Genomic DNA, 21257 nt, shown 5'->3' with positions numbered 1-21257 from the left:
GCTCTGTCCTATGCTTGGCTGGGATGGCTCTGCTCCACTTGCCTCTTGTCCTTCTTCTGGGCCTAGTGGACTAGCCCTGGCAAGGTCTTCTCATGGCAAGGGCGGAGGCCCAAGAGCGAGCAACCCCACTGCACCGGTGCTTTTCAATACTAGTTAAGTTGTTAAGTCACACCCACTAACATCTTGTTGGCCCAAGCAAGTCACATGGCAAAGCCACCAAGTCAGCCATTAACGCCTATCCTTTCTACCTCTTAAACATCTTTGAAATCCATCTCCTCCTCGTCATTCCTGTTTCTCATTCCTGCTCTAGTTCAAGCCCCATCATCTCTCACCTGGATGACTCCAATGGTCTCTTACTTAGCCAGTCTCCCAGCCTTGCATTGCTCCTTTCAATTTACTCATCACTACTGTGAAAGCGTGTATAGAAACAGCAGTCTTTCTAAAATGCACATCCAGTGTTTCTCCCCACTTAAAGCCCATTAGTGGATCTCTAACATCTACAGAGTAAGGCTCAACCCCTAGGCATGACTGGCAAAGCCCATCGTGATCCACTTCTGCTTCGGAGCCTGTCCTCCCGATCTCTCCATTGCTGTTTTTGCTACTTGGGGTGCCCTTCCCCCAACCATGGCCTGCGAAGCCATAATCCTTCTTCAAGATCCAGCTCTTCTGTGAAGACTTTCCTAAACACCTGCAACCCTGGAGCTGTCCACTGCCCTGTCCACCTCTGCACCCCGTTCACTTCTGTGATAACAGTTAGCGTTCAGCTTTGCCATGATTCTTCTGGAGGCCAGCACCAGTAGCCACCTGATGAATGTTTAATACAACATTAAGAGAAAAAAGCAGGATTCAGAGTGGAATGCTGAGTATGATTTTGAGTTTGCAAAGGCATACACACATGTAAATATACAAAAAATTTAGCCACAATCATCTCTAGATGGTGACATCATAAGTGATTTTTATTTCCATCTTTATACTTTTCTGTAGACTCTAAAATTTTTTTCTAACTAGTATGTATAACTTTTATAAAAATAATGGTATCTTAAAAACATTTGTTTTTTTTGTTTGTTTGTTTTATTTTCTTTTTTTGGCCATGCAGCATGTGGGATCTTAGTTCCCCAACCAGGGATCGAACCCGCACCCCCTGCAGTGGAAGCACGGGGTCTCAACCACTGGACCACCAGGGAGGTCCCTTAAAACTATTTGTTGAATGACTATATATCAATCATCTTAGCACCTTGTATATAGAAGATGCTCAGTAAATTTGCCAGACAAATGAACTTAAGGAAACCTGAAATTGTGTAAAATTAACACCCATTCTTCCCTCCTGAGCCATGCCCAACAACAAACCATGACTCACAGGTGTGAATGGTGTGTAGGGTTAAGTGCAGGGGCTCCAGATGCTAACTGCCTGGGTTTGTGTTGTGGACGATAATACCCCCCACCTGTGGGATCTAGGGCACATTACCTGACCTCTCTGTCTCAGATTCCTTATAAGTGAAGTGAGAATAAGAGTAACCACCTCTGAGGGTTACAGTGAGGATGAACGAGCCAGGAGATATCCACTACTAGGGATACAGCAAATGCTCAAGAAAAGATGGCTTTCATTTCTGGCACAGAGCCAGGATTCCTGGTCAGCTTCTCCCTCCCACCTGTGGCAGGGTCCTTCTGCCCCTGTCCTCACTAGCAGCCGGGCAGCCTTCTGTGCCAAGCAAGTCAGGTCTTCACCTCCACCCAGAGCACTAACCCGGCAGCCAAGCTACCCGTGAAAACAGTAATCACACATACAGCCCATGGAACAAAAACTCAGCTGAGGAGAATCGAAGTGAGCTTCCAGCTCCCGTGTGGCTGAGGAGGTGTGATGAAAGGGGAGGGGTCTCAGAACCAGCCCTGTGAGGGCCTGGCTTTAAAAGACGCATGAGTGAAAGGGCCAGCATTCCTGGCACAGTTTCTCAAGCTCTAGTTTTATGCTGAACTCCCAACAGGTTGCTAAGCTCTGCCCAGAACAGAGCTTGGGCTCCAGGGAAACACAGAGCAGCGAGGAGGGGTCCGCAGTCCGAGGTGGGTGGACAGTGGTGGCCTGGAGACCCCTCTGCCTCCTGCCCGACTCAGGGTCCTCTGAACGCAGGTCTGTCCACCTGACAGGCACACGTAGCCCTGGCCCCTCTGTCCCCCAGGATCCGGAGAAGGGACTTCTTCAGATGTGCACGTCAGCAGGCTCATGTAACTGGTGGAGTCATCACTCTGGTCAGTCCCCTCCTTGATGCTGATTTTAAAACCCTACTCTCCTTGCCTCTTGGTCTGATCTTTTGGGGGAGGCCAAGAATGGTTTCCCAGTAGGTTACAGATCAGAGGCTCCAGCCACGCCCACACCCCCGGAGCAGGTGACTTGGAAGAGTTGGACGCCCAAACCCTATGGAGCAGAAGCAAGATTAAAGGAGTGGCTGTCAAAGGGAGAGAGGGCAAGTGCCGAACAGAAGAGAGGGTGTGGGGAGAGAGAACAGGGCGAGCCTGAGGCCTGGATTCTGGTTTTAGAATCTCTGTGCCTGGAAGAACACGGGTAGGTGGAGGGGAAGCATACCTAGGTGAGGTCAGGTCGTGTCTGAGGAGACCTGGACTGGTCCACAGAAGATGAATGGGGAAGAGCTGGCGGGAGCCAGGAGGCGGGGGTGAGGACAGGGGCGGGGACGTGAGACAGTGTCGTCAGGTGGGATGGCAGCTCACACTGTGATGGGACAGATGCTAAAATTAAAGGCAGGCATTGGCCTGGGTGGATTTTCAGAACTCCACTCCCCAAACCCACTTCTAATAGTCACCGGAGCTGTGCCTGAACTTTGAGCTAGGACAGGCTCCCCTCCCTCTGCTGGGCCCAACAGCCTCCATCCCTGCCTGGCCTCCCCCAACCTGAGCCCGTTGCCCCAGACCCTTCCAGTACCTCCTTGTTCAGCCCTGGGATCGGAGCCCCGGGTCTACCTGCATCAAGGGGAACCAGCAGTTCACGGGATGTTGCTTCTTTCTCCTGGTGACAGACATAACCATCCTGAGGACCATGACACAAAGATGGGACAGCCCAGGAATGAAAACTCAGGGTGGAGTAGAGAGGAGAGCGTGGGCAAGACTGAAGGCAGAGAAAAGAATCTGCAGAGCAGTGGATGGCTTCTCAAGCGGGATTTTAGGGAACAACACTCAAGTACAAGAGCCCTCATGTGTGATGACAGAGCCAGGCACACGGAGTCCCAGCAAAGGGCCAGAGCCCAAGGCGAGTCATCAGGACACGGCACTGCCCCTCCAAGGAGACAGGTGGGGCAGGGGGAGGGCTGGCTTTCAGAGCCCTGCTCCCTAGGAGTAGCTCACCTGCTGCTCTTGGAACCCGCTGGGCTATTCCTTAGGGTGACAGAGAGCAGAGTGAGCAGTTGAGAGGAGCGAAGAGAATGCCCTCAAAGTCCAAGACAGGCTGGAGGCAAAACCGGATGGGATGATTGCTCTTGGTTTTGCCAAAACCCCCCATCTTGTAGCATCTTAACTTCCTGGAACAACACGACAACCCTGGGAATTTTTGTCCAGAGGAGCGTCTTGCTAGAAAATCAGGATTCCCCTTCCATGCAGACAGGCTGGGCAAGCCTTCCTCTTTCACCTCATTTACTTCCCAAATTTCACTTCCCATCCCCAGGCACCAAAACCATTACAGTTAATTAATACCACTGCACTGGGGAGATGCACAGGCCTTCCAGGGGTCTCTGAGGACAAGGCATTGGGGACACAGCTTGAGCAACCCGGAGTGCAGTCTCTTGGTGGGGTAGTGGAATTAATGAGGGGTGGGCGGTCGCCCTTACCTCTGGGTGCCAGATGCAAGTTCTGAAACAGTCCTGAGCCTCCCCTGTGGTCATCAGGTTGAGGGGGAGGAAAACATGGGCTTGCTTCAGGGCCAGAAGGGAAGCAAGTGGGAGAAGATACCGGTGGTCACTGGCTTGTCCAAATGCCATAGAGTTCCACCCTCTCTTGCTATGGGCGTCCCCCCAGGAAAGCTCCCTGGGCTGGTCCTCCTGCCACTTCCCAAGTCACAGTAATAATCAGGCACTCTTCTCAGTACTTCCCACGTACTAACGCAGATAATCTTCAAGCCCATTTCACAGATGGGGAATTCGAGGCAGAGAAAGGCTAGAAAATTAGCCTAAGTTCTTACAGCTCCACGAGGCAGAACTGGGATTCGAACCCAGCTCCAGAGCCTTCACTCCCAGTCAGCACATCGCACTGTTCTTGAGGCTGACTACAGGCTCCTTTGAGGGCACTACCGTTTTCTGAGTTTCTGCTTGTGGAAGGCTGAGATGGTATATGGGGAGACAACAGGAAGCAAGAAGGATGTGAGCTTCTCGGTAGGTCATCAGCGAAGCCCAGAACCGGTGTCAGAGCTCCTGAAGGCTCTCAGTCTATTCTGAGAGGCCAAGTTCTGTTCTGAAGCCACGTTCTGGCAGCGTCCACACGAAGATCCTCCAGGGTCACGGCTGACCCTCACAGGACAATGGCAGCAGCCACCCCTTTGGACCTTAAGGCACGTGCCATTCAAAGACCTCTCACCAGGACACACGTTACCCAGAGTCTCCCCTATGGCCAGCCTGCCCCAAAGCTGCCGGGAATCTCAGACGCCCCAGCCCTGCCACGGAAATGCCAGCCAAGAGCAGCGGCCAGCGTGCAGCCTGCCCAGAGAAGCCCTGTGCCTGCAGCAGCGACAGCAGCCGGAGTAGCAGAACCGTGCAGGGCAGCCGGCCGGGGAGGATTTCAGACAGCCTCAGATGCTGAGCAAATCCCAGCTGGCAGGTGCAGCGGGGGCAAGTGGGCTTGGGGAACGGAGTCAGCCTGGCACCGAGGCTCACCGGGGCTCAGGCAGCAAAGGGCAGCCTGCGGGTGGGGACTGCAGGACCCTTCCCAGACTTTACACGGCTGCCTCTCTGTTGTCATTCAGATCTCAGCTCAACCAACACCCCTCAGAGGAATCGCTGATCCAAAATAGCCTCCCCGTCACCCACATCATCCCATTTTAGTCTTAGCGCTTTCACTTTCCGATATTTCGCTACTTGTTCATTGTCTGTCTCCCCCAATTAGAGTGAAAGTTCCACAAGGGCAGGGCTCTGCCTTGTTCACTGCTGGGTAAACTAGTGCTTAGAACAGTGCCTGGCAGTAAGACCCACTGATACCTGTGAATGAATGGATTGATGAATGAATGAATGAATGGGCCCAAACAGGCGCAGGCCCTTAAACACTGATGAGAGCAGGTATAAAGAGTTAAAGAGCTCAGCCTTTCTCTTCTCCTCTTTCTTAGGAAATATAGCCTTTAAAATTTTTTTATATCTAGCATTTTAAAATGTCTTTCTTTTTCCTGATTACAAAAGTGACATTTGCTCACAGTTGAAATTTAAACACTGCAGAAAGGAATGATATAGAAAGCAAGTCCCCCATCATCCCACATCTTAGAGAAAATCACTTTTAGTGGTATGTGGTGTACTCATTGAGATTTAATTTAGTTTTAAAAGAAACAAATCCATGCATCATAGAAAGAAAAGGCATTCATAATTCCAGCAAACTAGCAGCCATTATCATTTCCCCTTTGCGATCTTTTCTCATGTGTTTATTTTACAAGTTACCATAATGTATTTATCCTGTAACCTGACACTTTCACTCATTACATCATAATCAATTTTTCCAAGTTGTCATATAGCCTATGTTCTCCTTATTATAATGGCTGTGTAATATTCCACCAAGTGGAAATCTATAATTTACTTAACCTAGGTGTTCAACAAAGGGAGAACAACTGTTTCCCATTTCTACTCTGACAATGACACCACAAGAACATCTTTCTTATGCCTGTAACAAGAGAATTCAGCGCTTTTCTTTGCTGGCACTATTTCCTAAAGAAAGATTTCTTAATGAACAATTCTACAAGTGGTATCACTGAACAAAAGGGTACAACTGTTTTAAGGCTGACGATGTAGGTTGTTCTGGGGAATTCTGTGTAATGCAGGGAATAGGTCTCCGTCTGAGTCACCGCGTTCCCACAGTGGCCTCCACGACCATCTCTCTACCCCCCACCCCACTCCCACAGTCCAGGCTCTCTCACACCACCCCGGCTATAAATCAACTCGGTAACACGCTTCCTGAAAGACCCTCCAATCACAAACTGATTTTGCAAGCCTCGGTTGACTGAAAAATAGATTCTAGCCTTGAGTTTTAAACTCTCAACTAGCAGTGGAGTCAAGATCTATCTAAAGCTGAGAAGTACCCGGTTACCCTTTCCCTCTCTGCAAACTCCTACATAGAAGCTAAGGGCTCTGGGCTCCCATGGACCAGGCCAACAGCTCCTAAAACTTGTCCGAGTACAAACCCACCAGCGCTCCCTGCCCTGGTTTCCAGGGGAGCTCTCTGCCTGCCGGCCCCCGGTCCCACAGTGGGACTGTCTGTCCTCTTCAGACAGAACAGCCTTTAGGCCGGACAGCCTCTGGGGCTTGGGAGAGCAGCCAACTGTCATTTTTTTAAAGCATCATCAAGGAAAAGCCAGAGGCCGAGGCTGGAAAGAAAGGCTGTGTGAGGACAGGTGAGACTCCCCAGCCAGGGGGCCCCTCGCCCTACATGCCGCTCCTCTGGACTGAGGAGGAGATATGGCTGAAACATGGCAGAAGCAGCAGAGAACTTGCTCCTCTTGACCCCCTGGTGGCCACGCTTATGGCAGCTAAGGCACCACAAAGCCTTCACCATCCAGTGCCCTGGATGCTCTACCCAAGGCCACACAAACCACTCATGGCTTCTGGGCAGAGTCTGGAAGCCTAGGTGAGATCTAGTTCCCACTGCACAGAGGTGAAGCCCAGGGCCCAAAGCACCCATGAGCATACAGATAAGAAAGAGAATTGGGGAAGATGCCATCTCCTAAGTGCTGGGTGTCTCACATCACTCATGTCAGCCCACCTGGGTCTGACCCAGTTCTTAGAGGCCATGTGGCTATACAATGGCTCTAGCATGTGACACGGCCTGAAACTGCTGGAAAACCCCCTCCCATTCCAGGACCATAGCCCTGTGACAGGCCCTTGGACCGGAAGCAGGCTCAGGACTGGAACCTTCAGGCCTGTGCCCATGCTGCTGAGGCAGGAAGGGCCAGGGATCCCCTGGGAGCCAGTAACGTACTCACTTATCACACCCTTGAGTGCGCGGCTCCGACCAGACATCAGGATCACTGTCCAGGAGTGTCCCGGGTTAACCTTTGTCCCGGTGCCTGGCTGGGCCTCGGTGCCATTCTCAACAGTGTGGGCAAGCATCAGCCCCAGGGCTCAGCTGATCCTCGGCTAGTGGATGGGTGGCTTCCATTTGTCCCTGGAATTAAAGAGGAGGAGTTCATTAGCTTAAACTATCCCCAGCTCCGAGCCACCAGGCCAGCCAGAGAGGCGGCCTCGAGGCGAACACCACAGCTCCGGGCTCCAGGCTCAGCGCCTGACACTCATCACACCCAGGCCATGGGGCCTCTCCTGGAGCCTGCCACCTCCTCTCTGCCATCCCGCTTGCCCAGGTCTGGTTAATCCGGAGATGAGAGCCTGGAATGGATCCCAGGCAGTTCACATGGGGGCTAGGACTCGGTGCTTCTTGTGCCATGAGTGAAGTGTGTGCACACTTGTAAATCTGAGCAGGGATATAATTTTAGAATCCAGCTCCATTCTCAATTTAGCTTCAAATTACACTCTCACCTTCCCCCTGTAGTGGGTACATCTGTTCTCAAGGGCGGTCAAGAACCTCACGGAAGACAGACGATGTAGAGCATTTGTTTGCATTTGGGGAGCCAAGCACAACTACACGTGCAAAAACAAGCACACCAACAAAACGTGTGCTAAAACCCTCTACCCGCAATCCCACTGCCCTCCTATTTATTTCATTTTATTATTTTATTATTGTTGTCGAGACCCTTCCTATTAACATCGGTAATTGACTATAAGCTGATATAAATCTGACTTTATAATGCCCCTTGCCACATACATATTTTTAATAGAGCCCTAAGACTTGACCATCTGATAGAGACTTCGACATTGTTTTTGCTTTAATATGAAGGTGCTGAAGCTTCCCTGAAAATCCCTTGGATAAACTGTACCTTCTGCACGAGCCCAGGGACAGAGATCAGATCCAGCCCAGCCCTACAGAGGGATGGACCGGCTGCTCAGAAGCTGAGAATAGTGTGTGACCGGCGGAGGGAATTGCCCGCATCCCCCAGTGGACGACCAAGCAGGGTGGGCCACAGAGGCACCACCCTGCGCTGATGCCCATGGCCACCCTCCTCCCTCCCCCAACCCCCCAGGCTCTCTGAGCAGGGGTGACTCGGGCCTTTGCTCCCGAAGGTGACAACTTGCGAGGCAGCAGGGGAGCCAAGAGAAGTGAAAGTGCAGGGCTTGGGGACCTGAAATTCACTGTGTGCACCTGTGCTTGCAGGCAGGGAGGGCATGCACCCCCGGGTCTCTCCCCTGGGCCTCTGCACTGAGAGAAGTGAAGGACAGAGTGGGTGAAGTGCTGCGGGCTGCTGTGCTCTCCTGGCCTCTGTCCCTCCCCAGCTCCTCCACAAACAGGAGCCCCCAACCCTGCCCCACCTGTCCCCACCCCTCCCTTCTCCCAGCCTGCCGGGCCATGGGCAGGGATCACCCTGGAACATACCTATCAGGGGCATGTCCAGCGCGCCCTCCATCTCCAGCACCACCGTGACCCTGTGCCTGGGGAGTTCGATCCCCCCACGGGCACTTCCCCTTCTCTGGGCCCTAAGCAGGCCGCATTAACAGCACTAGTCAAAACCCAACAGAAACAGAAACCAAAGCCCACATCCTGGCAGCACAGCCTGCTGGTCGCCACGGTTAGCCCTGGGAGCCCGAGGCTGGTTAGGCTGCCGCCCTGGCAGATGAAGCGTGGCAGTCAGAACAGGCTCCCTCCTGGGGCCAGCCTCATGCTGGACACCTCCTGCTTCCTGGTCTGCAGGCTCTTCCCCCAGGGGAAGAGCTGGACGAGGAGGTGATGGGGTCCCACCTCTGCCTCCAAGTGCACAAGCTGTCCCCAGACCCCTCTGACACCCTCGGGCCCCTTAGACCGGGTCCCACGGTGTAGAGGGCATGAGGCTCCCTTGAGGACAGCATGACCTGAACCAGAAGTTTTTGGAGTAGAGGAATGTGTGAAGAGCCCTTATACAACTAACATGTGGTAGTACTTGTACTTTTTCAAGTATATGACCTCTCATAATTCTCCCCAGACTCCTGCAGGGAAGGCAGGAATTATCCTACCTCCCCACCCCCACCCTGTCCCCAGCCCTGCTGCATTTTAAAGATGAAAACACTGAGCCTCAGGATATTAAGAGATTAGGCTAAATCCATACATTTGATTCAAGCCCTGGTCCTCGGGCTCCAGAGTCGCCCCTCTTGCCATATAGCATACCTTCAAAGTGCTTTCCATCCCAATCTCATTCTCAAGGCACACATCTGCATGCACTCATCCTTCATTCGGTGTAATCTACTTAGTCCATCCTGTAAGCAGCTTATTTGTAAACGTACAGCCAAGTCCGTCCAGCTTCTCCTTCAACATGTCCCAATGCCCCAGAAGCTTGAAGGGGCAGAGACTACCGTGCAATTTCAAGACCTCTCTAACTGCCCTCCTCTGCAGCCCACCATACCCACTCCTCCTTTGAGACCCTGCCCCCTCTTCATTCCTTTGTGATGCCATCCTCCCACAGCCCCCCAGGTGAATCACTGATGTTCCCACAGGACTCTGAACAGCCTCCTATTGAAACATATTGCCCCATCTTAAAATGATTATGTGTCTGTTTCCCCCTCCACATGATGAATTCCTTGAGACCATGAAACTTCTGTTGGATGGAGGGACAAGCAAGGTAGAGAAGGATCCAACTAAATTACTGGGTGATTGCAACATCCAGTGTTATTAACCAAACATAATGATGTCTGGTGTTCTCTAATTTTTAGGCCACCATCATGGAAGGGTTCTCTCCCACAAAGCACCATAAATGTTGGTTTACAATGGGCAGGGCTGTCTCCGGAGACCAGGGAAGAAAGGAGGGTCCTCGCTATCCTTTCTCCCACCTCCAAGAGCCATCACCCAGGCTGAGAGGTGAGGATAGATGGGGTGAGTGCCTTGGGTCTGGACAGTACAGAAGACATGTCACATGAGGAGGGATGGGGCAGGAACAGAGCGTCCAAGGCATCCCGGGAGACACCGCAGGCTTTCATATGGGCAAGGAGCCAAGCTCAGGCTCAGGTCAGAGAATAACAGTGCCTATTCTGTTATTTCTACAATGTGCTGGCACTCTCCAAAGAAGCGTCCAGTTTCCATATATGTAGGATTCATTTCCCAAAGAGGTTTAACCAGCAGCTGCTGGCAGGAAATTCCCTCTGCATCATTCTCTCTCCTCCCCTATAACTATTTAAGGTAAGCTGGGCTTGCAGGATTGCATCTCTGCTTCTCTGACCGGAACCTCAAAATCAAATCTACCCCCATCCACCACCCTTCTCCATGGCCTGGAACCTAAGAGTGAAGCCAGGAAGTGGCAGGCAAACACTATCCCTTTTTCTCTCCTATTCTCCTCTTCCCCAAATCACCCCACCCAGGTGCCCATAGAGTAAAGAGAAGATGCCCCAGAGACCCACTGGGGAGCCCTCTGGTTTTTCAAATCCTCCCCAGTTCCTCCCTTTTGACCCAGAACAACTGCTTTTACTTGTCCTGTAGTAAGACCAGCCCTGAACACAAGTGGATTGGCAACTTCCCAAACCAAGGAGTGACCGTGCTCAGCTACAGATGCAATTGGAATGCCAACCCCCCCCCCCCGACCAGGGGAAAGGCTGTATCTGGTCAGCTCCCCCTTGGGAGCAAGGAGACCCAGGCCCTGGGGCCTGGCTGGCATGCGGAAGAAAGGGTGTAGATAGGGGATGGACCCCCCCCTCCCCTCCACTTGGCCATGTCCTTCCATTCCATGCCCCTCACTCTGGGCTTGGAATCTGGGTTACCCTGCCTGCTGGACATCTCATCACCCTCTCTTCTGTCTCACCTGTAGGCTACCCTGTCCTGACAACCTCCTCTTCTTCCTTCCTCCTCCCCATGCAGCCCACTCCACCTGACACACCCCTCCCAATGTCCCCCCCGGAACCAACCCCGACCACCCACCCCCTACGCCTTAGAGGGTGGCCTCTGGCCCTGTGCTCCTTTCCTTTCCCTCCCATCCCACCCCCTGGCACTGTGTAGCTGCTGCTCACTGCCTGAAAGGCTGGACAGATGCTGGGCTCTCTAATTAGCTGCCTGGCTGCCATCCCAGAGCAAGGCATGTGTTACTGTAAAGAGCTGCCTCACCTCGCCTTCATCAATAATCCCCTGTGCAGATCCCATCAGGCGGCAGCTGAGGGGCCCTGGAATCCTCATCACGTGAGACCAGCAAGGCTCCTTCTGTCAGCTGGACAGGAACAGGCAGCGGACTCACAGCCTCACCCGCAAAGTGACCGGGAATTTATCTGCTTTCTCCCTATGACGGCCCACATCCTTCGGGTGTCCCACAGGTGAATCCACCGCACCTGCCCCTTCATTGCCTCCCCGGTGGAGGCAGAAAGAAGCCCAGTTGGTCTTTCGGAGGACAAATCTGGAGCATCTCAACAGCGCGACTCCCAATGCCCTACTTTTCACAGCTTGCTACAGCCAAGCCACCCCCAGAGATTTCTAAACAGCCAGGGGACCCGGTCCCAGAAGTCCTGTGGAGGCTGGTTTGTTTATACGAGGGGTTGTATTCCAGCAAAGATTGACTACCTGGTGAAGGCCAGGCACTGTACCCCGTGTGAACAAGACAAGGTTCCTGCCCCCTTGGTGCTCACAGTTCTGTGGGGAGACAGACCATAAGTAAGCCAGCCAGCACATACTGTAATGTCTGGTATCAGGCCACGAAGGAGGGCAAAGGCCTGGAAGGGGACAGAAAGAAATTAGATGCAGGAGGGCGAGTCTTAAACTTCTCTAAGGATCTAGCATCAGGGCCTACATCAGAAAGACACAAAGAAGCTTAGCAAAGAGCTTTGGGAAAAGCATTCCAGGCAGGGGGAACAGTAAGTGAAACAAGCTAAACAAGTTTGAGAAACAGCCAGGCCAGAGAAGCTAAAGTTTGTGTAATTAGGGGTCAGACATTCTCTGCCCCTTATCGCAAGGGTCATCTGGTGATCCCTACAGGGCCAACTAGGTCAGGGCAAAGTGCCCAACTGCCAAATAAATGTAGCTAGTCAACTGAAGACTCTTCTTGCAGGCAGGGGCTGGAAACCGTGAATTCCTCATCAGCTGTTGCTTGGCAATTTTATTAACACATGAAGGGAAGGTGAAATCCTTTAACTCATGGTCTGGAATTTCCATCTGTTTCTGATCAAAAGAATTTAAGTAACTTCACCAGGTCCTCTCTAGCCTGGGTGTTTCACCTTAACAAGAAGGTAAATATTCCTTTTTACTCCAGGTAGTTTGTTGGATTTTCTGTCACTTACAATCAAGAAAATTCTAACTAGCACAGATGGTTTCTCCTCACCTGGAACACACCTAGCTGGCACGAGAGTCACGTATCTGAGCACCACCTACCCATCTCTGCTGCTGTGAAAGCCAGTGGCTCTGCCCTTTGCAGACAGTAAGGGGCAGAATCTCAAATAAGAAAGTCGGATGCCTGGCGTGGTGGGTGAATCTCAGCGGGATGGCTATAGCTCTGGGGGCTCCAAATCACCCTCCTGGTCACTGATTTTGTCAGTTCCCCTTGACTTACCTGGTCCTTGCCAGCAACTAGCACACCTTGACTTCTGAAAACAGGACATGAGAAAACTAGTAGCCTAGAGATGAGGCCCAAGCCAAGATCAAGAAGTGCACAGAGAGATATTTTTCTGAAAACTGCAGAACTGCACTACCCAGTTTGAGAGCCACTAGCTACATGGGACTCTTTCAAATTTAACTTTAAAAATGAATAAGATAAAAAAAGTCAGTTCCTTCGTCTCACTAGCCACATTTAAAGTGCTCAATAGCTACATGTGGCAAGTGTCTACCATATTGGACAGTGCAGATGTAGAACATTTCCATCATCACAGAAAGTTCCACTGGACATTGCTCTAGAACTTACCAAGGGTGACGAGAAGGCTGCCAAACACGCAGACCTAAAGCTGAGCTGAGCTGAGCTTCCTTGCTCTTGGAAATCCTCTTTCTTTTCTGAACAGACACCACTGCCCTCATTCTCTCCCTCAAGCCTAGTTAACCAAGGCTGCCATTGTGAGATGGGGGAGGATGAACCCTTGTTCCAAGAAAGTCACTGTCTACTGTCTGAAGAGTGACTTTTATCCAAGAGGCCAGGAGAGGGCTCTGGCCATGGGTAAAATGAGGCCAGCCTCTGAGTCTCTGGCTATAACTCAGTGTAGGGGGTGCTGCTTGGACTATTTAAAAAACTCCAAACCATTTATTGAGTACCCTCTATGTGCCAGGCAGGTGTCACACAGGTCATCTCATGAGTCCCCTCCATGAGCCCATGAAGCAGGCATTAACTCTGATTGACAGGAGGCAAGGGAAGCTCAGAGGTTAACTGACAGCTAGAAAATGGGAGGGCCAAGGGTTTCATCAGCACTTTCCCCCTGCTACACCATTCATGGGAGGTGCAGATGTGCAGACAGGAATTAGGGGACTTAATTTACCTATGGCAGTGGGCCACCTAGAGCTGCCCTTTTTTCTCAGGGCAGACAATCTCATGTAAGCTGTCCCTTCCAGCCTACTCAAGCCCACCCAGGGGCTTGGGAGAGCTGCCTTCCAAGGGTCTACCCATGAAGTCCTGGTTATTGAAAGACACCACATCAGAACAAAAGGAAGGCCACCAAAGGAAGTACAGAAGATAAACCCTGGAAGGGGGCAGGGGTCAGACATGTAGCATTTCTCCTGGCCAAAGAGGAGAAGGGCATGATCAAATTTTTTGTTTTAGAAAGCCATCTGGACCACGAGTTCCTTACCTTTGCATCCTCATGTCCTGGATAAAATTTGACATACGGTAGGGACTCAAAATCCAAGTGTTGAATGGAGGGAAAGGCACGGGGGCAGGTCCTGCAAGAGCGAGGGGCCTGGCCAAGAGGAGCTTGAAGGGCAGGTGGGTTGGGGGGGAAGACCGAGAAATGAGTTGTTCTGGGGGTGCCGTGATGGGTGCTGTTTGCTCCATACATGACCCAATCTGACTGTCCCTTTTCTTTAAGTAATGGCCCAGAGGAAAGGCCAGCATACACCGGGCTGGGCACTGACTGCAGCAGGCCCCTCCACCGTGGGCCTTAAGCCCAGCAACCCTGGCCCCTCACTCAGCCTCTCGCCAGACAGCTGCATCTACTGTGGAAGTACCGAGCCCTGCAACACTCTCAAATATGGCTCCAAACGGCACTTAGGCAAGAGTAATTAAAGGGAATGTTATCTCAGTCAGGCTCTCATTAGGCACGTAATTAGACTGCTGAAAATAATTAACATTCCTTTTGACAAAGGAAGCAGAGGACCCATTACATTCACTAGGACGCCTCAGACCAGCCTGAGGAAGGCCGAGAAGAGAACTCATCACCTCCCAGGCCTGCACAGGACAGAGTCAGCATCCAGGAACCCAGACCAGGTGGCGAGTCCTGCCCTGGGCCAGGCTCCTGGGTGAGTGGACACAGATGGAAGCGGACGCCTTCATGTATGTATTACAGATAACAATAACACACTCATACAGGCTCACAGAGAAAGAACTTGAAGGAAATGTATGACTATATCAAGATGGCAGGCCAGGGGCAAATGCCTAAATCCCCCAAGTCCTAGAAAATGACAGAAAAGACATTTTCTAAGAAGAATAAATCCATTACAGCACCAGAAAGCGAGGGAATTATATGGGCTCCCTGAAGATGGAAGCAAATGAGAATAAACAGATACAGAAACCACAACCCCCAAAATAAAATCATGGAATAATAATAATAATGACACTCATACAGGACATATATGTGCCAGACGCTGTTCTAAGCACATATTATCTCATCTAACCTTCACAAAAATCCTTTGAAATACAGACTATTATTTTCCCTGCTTTACAGATAAGACCCAGAGTTACACAGCTTTCCCAAGGTCATAGTGCTAGTAAGTGCCAGGGCTAGGATTTGAACCCCAGCAGTGCGGCTGAGGATTCCACACTCAGTCAGAGGAGTGGCTCTGCAGGGTCCAAGTTTGGAGAGATTAGGGGCCCAGGAGACGCCCTGAGTGGTTGGTCATAGGATTTGGAGGAGCCAGGCAAGCGGGCTCCTGCCCCACCTCTCCACCCAGGCTCCTGCCGGGACGTTAGGGTAGGGAGGCAAGGGGACACGTAGACGGCTCCTGCATCCCCAGCAGGCACATCCCACCCTCCTGTCCACAACCAGGGGCAGCTGGCTCTAGAGCGCGGAATCAGGTTTCACACAGAGGTGACTAAAAAACCTGAAAATACAAAGGGAGAAGAAACACAACCAAGACTTAGCAAACATTTGACAAAAACCAAAGCAACCAAAGAAGCACCGAATTAGAGAACAGAAGTTCCAGCTGGAAAACAAAATCAATAAAGTCACCAGAACGAAATGTTTTCCAAAGTATGATTAATATCCTCTGAGGGATAACAGGGGCTACTGAGTCTATGAACCCAAACGAAGCTGTTGCCAGAAGGATGATGAAGATCTCAGAAATGACGGAAATACACCATGGTTAACCACTTATCTCTGGATGAAAGAATAGAGCGACTTCATTAAAGTGTTTCTTTATATAGAAAAACTAGTTTTCTAAACTTCCTATATCAAACATGTGTTACTTTCAGAATCGGGAAAGTTATTTTTTAAAATGCCTGGTGCGAGGTAGGTGCTCAGTGAGGGGGTAGATCCTGCCCCCTACACCAACCCTTGGCCCCATCCAGACTGGTACATAACTTGCTGTCCCCCAGTTTCTCCATCCATGCTCCTGTCTCCGGGTCTCTGTGCACACTGTTCCCCTCCTGGAATGCCCTTATCTATCGCTATTTACCCAGATTTGCCTGTCCTTTAAGGCCCAAAGATTACCCTTGTTAATGAAATGTCCCTTCATCGTACCTAACCCACTCTGATCCCTCCTCCCCCAAACTCCTAAGGGCACTTAATTCTCCAGGGTCATAGGACAGCTCTCACTGAGCTGTCCTGTGGGGTCACAGTACTGACAACTTACATGTCCTTTACCTTTCAGTGACCAAGTCTTGTCTCCCCAACTCAATGGTAGGCTCCTTAAAGACACCGAGAGGGAACTAGCTTTCGTCCCATACCCCAATGTGCCCAAATAAAGCTGAGAAACTTTCGTAAGAACATTCTTATGTGTCAGTTGAATGAACGATGAATTAGCTTCCGATCCTGGTGGGAGTAGAAAGAGGAAAACTATTGTGGAAATGTGGTTTCTCAGCAGGGCTGGGCACAGCACAGCAAGGTCCTCCCATGTGGGTGATGCCCTCGAAAGTGGGTCACCTGGTCGCAGATAACTTGACCTCCCATGCCTTGCCTGGGATCCAGAAATACCTGCAAACCCAGGGTGGATGACTGGTAAATCTCGGGGCAAAATGTGGATAAGGAGTAAGACATTTATATGGTCTTAGGTTGTCTCCCCACAGATTGCTTATTAGTAGCGAGGAAAAATCAGTAAATGCACAGTGAAGAGATCGGACACCTTGACGAAGTGATCCAACTTAACATCACACGTAAGGGGCGAATGGACATCCGGTGCCTCTGGATGTAATACAATGAAAAAGATACAACATCACTCATGTGTATGCTAGCCAGGAGGGTATAACTCAGTCTAAATGTGAGGCAACAGCAGAGAAATCCAAAAGGAAGAACATTCTATTTTTTTTAAAGGGGGAGGAGGAGGCGGCTATATTCTTAAAAATGTCAATGTCATGAAAGACAAAGAAAGGCTGAGGAACTGTTCTAGATGAAAAGACTAAAGAGACATAACAACTAAATGCAGTGCTGGATCCTGGACTGGAGAGGAAATAAATGCTGTAAAGGACGTTATTAAGTCAATCAACAAAACTGTAAGATAACCAGCAGATTAGATAAAAGTATCATATCAAAGTTCAATTTACTGAAGGTTCTGTGAAACAATATCCTTATTCTTAGTAATCCACACTGAAATATCCAGAGAGAAAGGGCCATGATGTAGGCAACTTACTCTAAAAAGGTTCAGGAAAGGACCTCCCTGGTGGTGCAGTGCTTGAGAATCCACCTGCCAGTGCAGGGGACATGGGTTCGAGCCCTGGTCCGGAAAGATCCCACATGCCATGGAGCAGCTAAGCCCGAGAGCCACAACTACTGAGCCTGCGCTCTAGAGTCCGAGAGCCACACTACTGAGCCTGAGTGCCACAACTACTGAGCCCACATGCCTAGAGCCCGTGCTCCACAACAAGAGAAGCCACCTCAATGAGAAGCCTGCGCTCCACAACGAAGAGTAGCCCCCACTCGCCGCAACTAGAGAAAGCCCATGCGCAGCAACGAAGACCCAACGCAGTCAAAAATAAATAAATTTAAAAAAAAAAAAGGTTCAGGAAAAAGAGGGTGAAAGAGGGAGAGAGAGAAAACATAAATGATAAAGCAAATGAGGCAAAATGTTAAAAAATACTGGATCTGGATAAAGAGTATATGCGTGTTCTGTACTATTCTGGCAACTTTTCTGTAAGTTTGAAATTACTTCCAAATAAAAAGTTTGGAGAGGGACTTCCCTGGCGGTCCAGTGGTTGGGACTTTTTGTCTTCCAATGCAGTGGGTGTGGTTTGATCCCTGGTTGGGGAGCTAAGATCTCACATGCCTCGTGGCCAAAAAAACAAAACATAAAACAGAAGTAATATTGTAACAAATTCAATAAGGACTTAAAACAAAAAGTTTGGAGAAAAAAACAACAACAAAGGGGTCCCTTCCATTAGACAGGGTGGGGTGGGGCGGAGCAGACATGGAGGGTGAATCCAGGGAGGACATTTGTCCTCACGTGTCTACACCAGCCCCCAAATTCCAGCCCTGTCACAATGTCCCTCACAGACACATTTCCTCTCCAATGGGGCCCTCCCCTTTTCTTACTTCTCCACCTATTTACTCCTTCCTCTACCCAAGATCAGCAATCTTCCAGGAGGCCGCCCTATCAGTACCACAGGACAGAACTGGTTAACCTTTTGGATCTATTCTTATATGTAGTTAATATTTTCTGGAGATGTTCTGACACCTGTTTTGTCCACAAGCCCATACTAACGAGTCAGGTTATATTTTTTAAGCCACAGCCTTCAAGGTGTTTCATGGTATTTCATTCCCCCCCGCCCCCCCCCGCAAATGTGTGGTCAGTCCTATTCATTCTGTCTGACTTTAGGCCTTTAGACCACGTTCATCCCTTCTGAGATCTCATGCAGGCTTTCTAGGGTAGATGCTCTGTTTCCCACACCCCACCACCATCACCACCACCTAACTCCAGAGTAAACCCCCTGCCCTCCCCTCCCCTCCCCTCCCCACACACAAGCACAGCCTCCCTCCCCAGGTACTATGAGGAGGGGTAGCCACTTTAAATAATGCACCTCTTTAAACAAGAGGCAGCTGATGGAGTCTCTTTAAGCAGCCTCACTGCAGGAAAGGGAATCGAGCAAACCATCTCATTGCACAACTTCATTTATTTATTAATTCAGAAATCCTTATATGCATCTTTTATGTACAGACTACTCAATGCTAAGTGGGTTGGAGTATGAAAGCTGAAGCACGACAGTGGAAATTCTACTGTAGCGTCAAATAGCAGAAGCCTACAAATAATAATAGCCTCCATTCTGACAGTGCCTTTTACTTAAATGAACCTACTTCAAGTTTATCTCATTATTCATGCATTCCTTCACACGCTCCTTAAACAATTACCCAGGATCTATGTCATGCCACCAGGTACACGCAAAGACCGAAGAGGCCAAGGGCCAAGCTCGGGCCACAGGTGGCTGACTTTCTAAGTGATCCTGGATTGGCCCACTAGCCACACACTGAGGGCACCAGCCACGACGGGACACCAGAGGAAGTTATTCTAAAGAAGAGAAAATGAGTGAGAATCAGAAAGAAGCTACTGTGGCTTCAGCGCACAAATAAATGTTGTTTCTAAGTACATGATTTTATATTATAATTTAGAATTATATTAACTTATTTTTAATTACCTAGGGGACCCTAAGCCTGTCAGCGCTGAGAGCCTCTGAAGATCTTAATCCAGACAAACAGTAAGTAGAGGTCGCAATCCTAAATGCCAACAAGGGTCAAGCAGCCACCGCGAATTAGCGAAGACTCCAGAGCTATTAAGAAAGCAGGACTGGGCTTCCCTGGTGGTGCAGTGGTTGAGAGTCCGCCTGCCGATGCAGGGGACGCGGGTTCGTGCCCCGGTCCGGGAAGATCCCACATGCCACGGAGCGGCTGGGCCCGTGAGCCATGGCCGCTGAGCCCGCGCGTCCGGAGCCTGTGCTCCGCAACGGGAGAGGCCACAACAGTGAGAGGCCCGTGTACCGCAAAAAAAAAAAAAAAAAAGAAAAGCAGGACTGACAGGAGAGATTTATTGTGGGTGGGGGAGGAGAGGGAGAGAGAGAGAGGGAGTAGGGGAGAGAGAGGGGGAGAGACAGAGAGAGAATGGCATCCATACTTCTGACTTGGGCAATAGCAGGCTCATTCCCTGAGAGAAGAGGATGCCGGCAAAGATGTGCATCGGAGGTGACCCACAATGAACTGCATTTCAGATGCTCTAAGTGTGAGATGCCCACAGGACTCTAGGCTGGAGGCAGGTCTGGGACCCCCGCTGGATGGAGCAGCAGAGGGGAGGACCCTCTGGGGAGAAGGTGCAAGGGGTGACATCTGGGGCCGGCAGAGGAGGAGGTACTGTGAAGGGGCCTGTGGAAAGGCCAGGGAGGGAGGAGGACACCAGGAAGGGGCCCCGCCAGGGAAGTGGGGGCAGGAGAGTGTCAGGGGTCACAGTCAACGGCAGAGGCAAGCCAGACAGGGACCGAGGAGGTTTAGCAGAAAGAGCTCCCTGGGGACCATTTAAGAAGGAGGTGTGACTGCAGAGGGAGGTGACTGAGACAGTGTGGACAGATGACTCTTTTGAGAAATTTACTCGTGAAGGAAAGGAGAGAGAAAATCTGCTGGAGATGTAGAGATGGGGGCAGGGGGAGGCATCCCTTCTCCCTTTCTCCTTCCTTCTTTCCCAGGTAAGAGAGACCTAAGGATGTTTCAAGGCCAAGAAAAAAATAAAAGACACACACAGCGACGGAGAGCTTGTGGCTGGGACATACATTGTGGGGCACACATGGCTGCTCTGGGCTGTCCTGAGGTCATGGGGAGAGCACAGCAAGCCACAATCCCAAAGGCCAAGGACACGTGTGTCATTATAATCCCTTTACAGGGGCTTCCCTGGTGGCGCAGTGGTTGAGAGTCCGCCTGCCGATGCAGGGGACGCGGGTTTGTGCCCCGGTCCGGGAGAATCCCACATGCCACGGAGCGGCTGGGCCCGTGAGCCATGGCCGCTGAGCCTGCGCGTCCGGAGCCTGTGCTCCTCAATGGGAGAGGCCACAACAGTGAGAGGCCCGCATACCGCAAATAAATAAATAAATAAATAAACAAAATAATAATAATAATCCCTTTACAGAGAGGAGACCCAGGTAGCCAGAGTTAAGGTCATACAAGTACTAAGGTGCTGTGGCCCAGACCCAGAACACAGATCTCCCAGTTCCTGGTCCTGGTCCTTCTTCCAGACCAGTTGTTCTCAATGGGGTCACCCCTGGGATGGCGGGGGTAAGGGCCTTCTGTCAGCACCATGGTGGGTGGGGAGTACCACAGGTACTTATCAGTGGGGACCTGGAATGCCAGACACCCTGCAGTTCCCACAACAACCCACAAAAGAACCCCCCCACACAGATAACTTTAGAACATTCCACTAGGCATTCACAGAGGTGAAAAGCCCATTCATAATTATCGGCATCTAGAACAAAACTCCCTTTCTGAAATAAACAGAGGATTTTTGCATGGTTTTAACATATACTGACTTGTCCAGGAATGCCACCGGAGTACAAGTCGAGGGGATACTGTACTGTGTGTTTGGAACTTTACCAAGAGTGGTCCACCAGCTGGGAAAAAGCCTCAGCGTCACCTCTCCTGGTATTTGAGTCACCCACACAACACACCTGTATCTTGTGGGCATTTGCAGCTGTTACATTCTCA

General features: G+C 50.7%; 1 protein-coding gene across 3 annotated transcripts in view; it reads right to left on the bottom strand.

Annotated features, from left to right (window-relative positions):
• Positions 1 to 21257, bottom strand: part of TMEM229B (transmembrane protein 229B) — a 40093-nt gene that overhangs the window by 7605 nt on the left and 11231 nt on the right. The window contains exon 3 of one of the 3 annotated variants that reach the window (XM_067732800.1): positions 7172 to 7353. In XM_067732800.1, coding sequence (XP_067588901.1) covers positions 7172 to 7298 — 127 coding nt within the window. In that variant the 5' untranslated portion in view covers positions 7299 to 7353. Of the gene's footprint in view, positions 1 to 7167; positions 7354 to 21257 lie in introns of those variants that run through there. The other 2 variants (XM_067732797.1, XM_067732798.1) reach the window with 2 other exon arrangements.

Source organism: Pseudorca crassidens, chromosome 1 (assembly GCF_039906515.1).
Source record: "Pseudorca crassidens isolate mPseCra1 chromosome 1, mPseCra1.hap1, whole genome shotgun sequence".
Taxonomy (NCBI): Eukaryota; Metazoa; Chordata; class Mammalia; order Artiodactyla; family Delphinidae; genus Pseudorca; species Pseudorca crassidens.
Note: the sequence above shows the minus strand (reverse complement) of the source record. Positions and strands in the feature narration are given on the sequence as shown.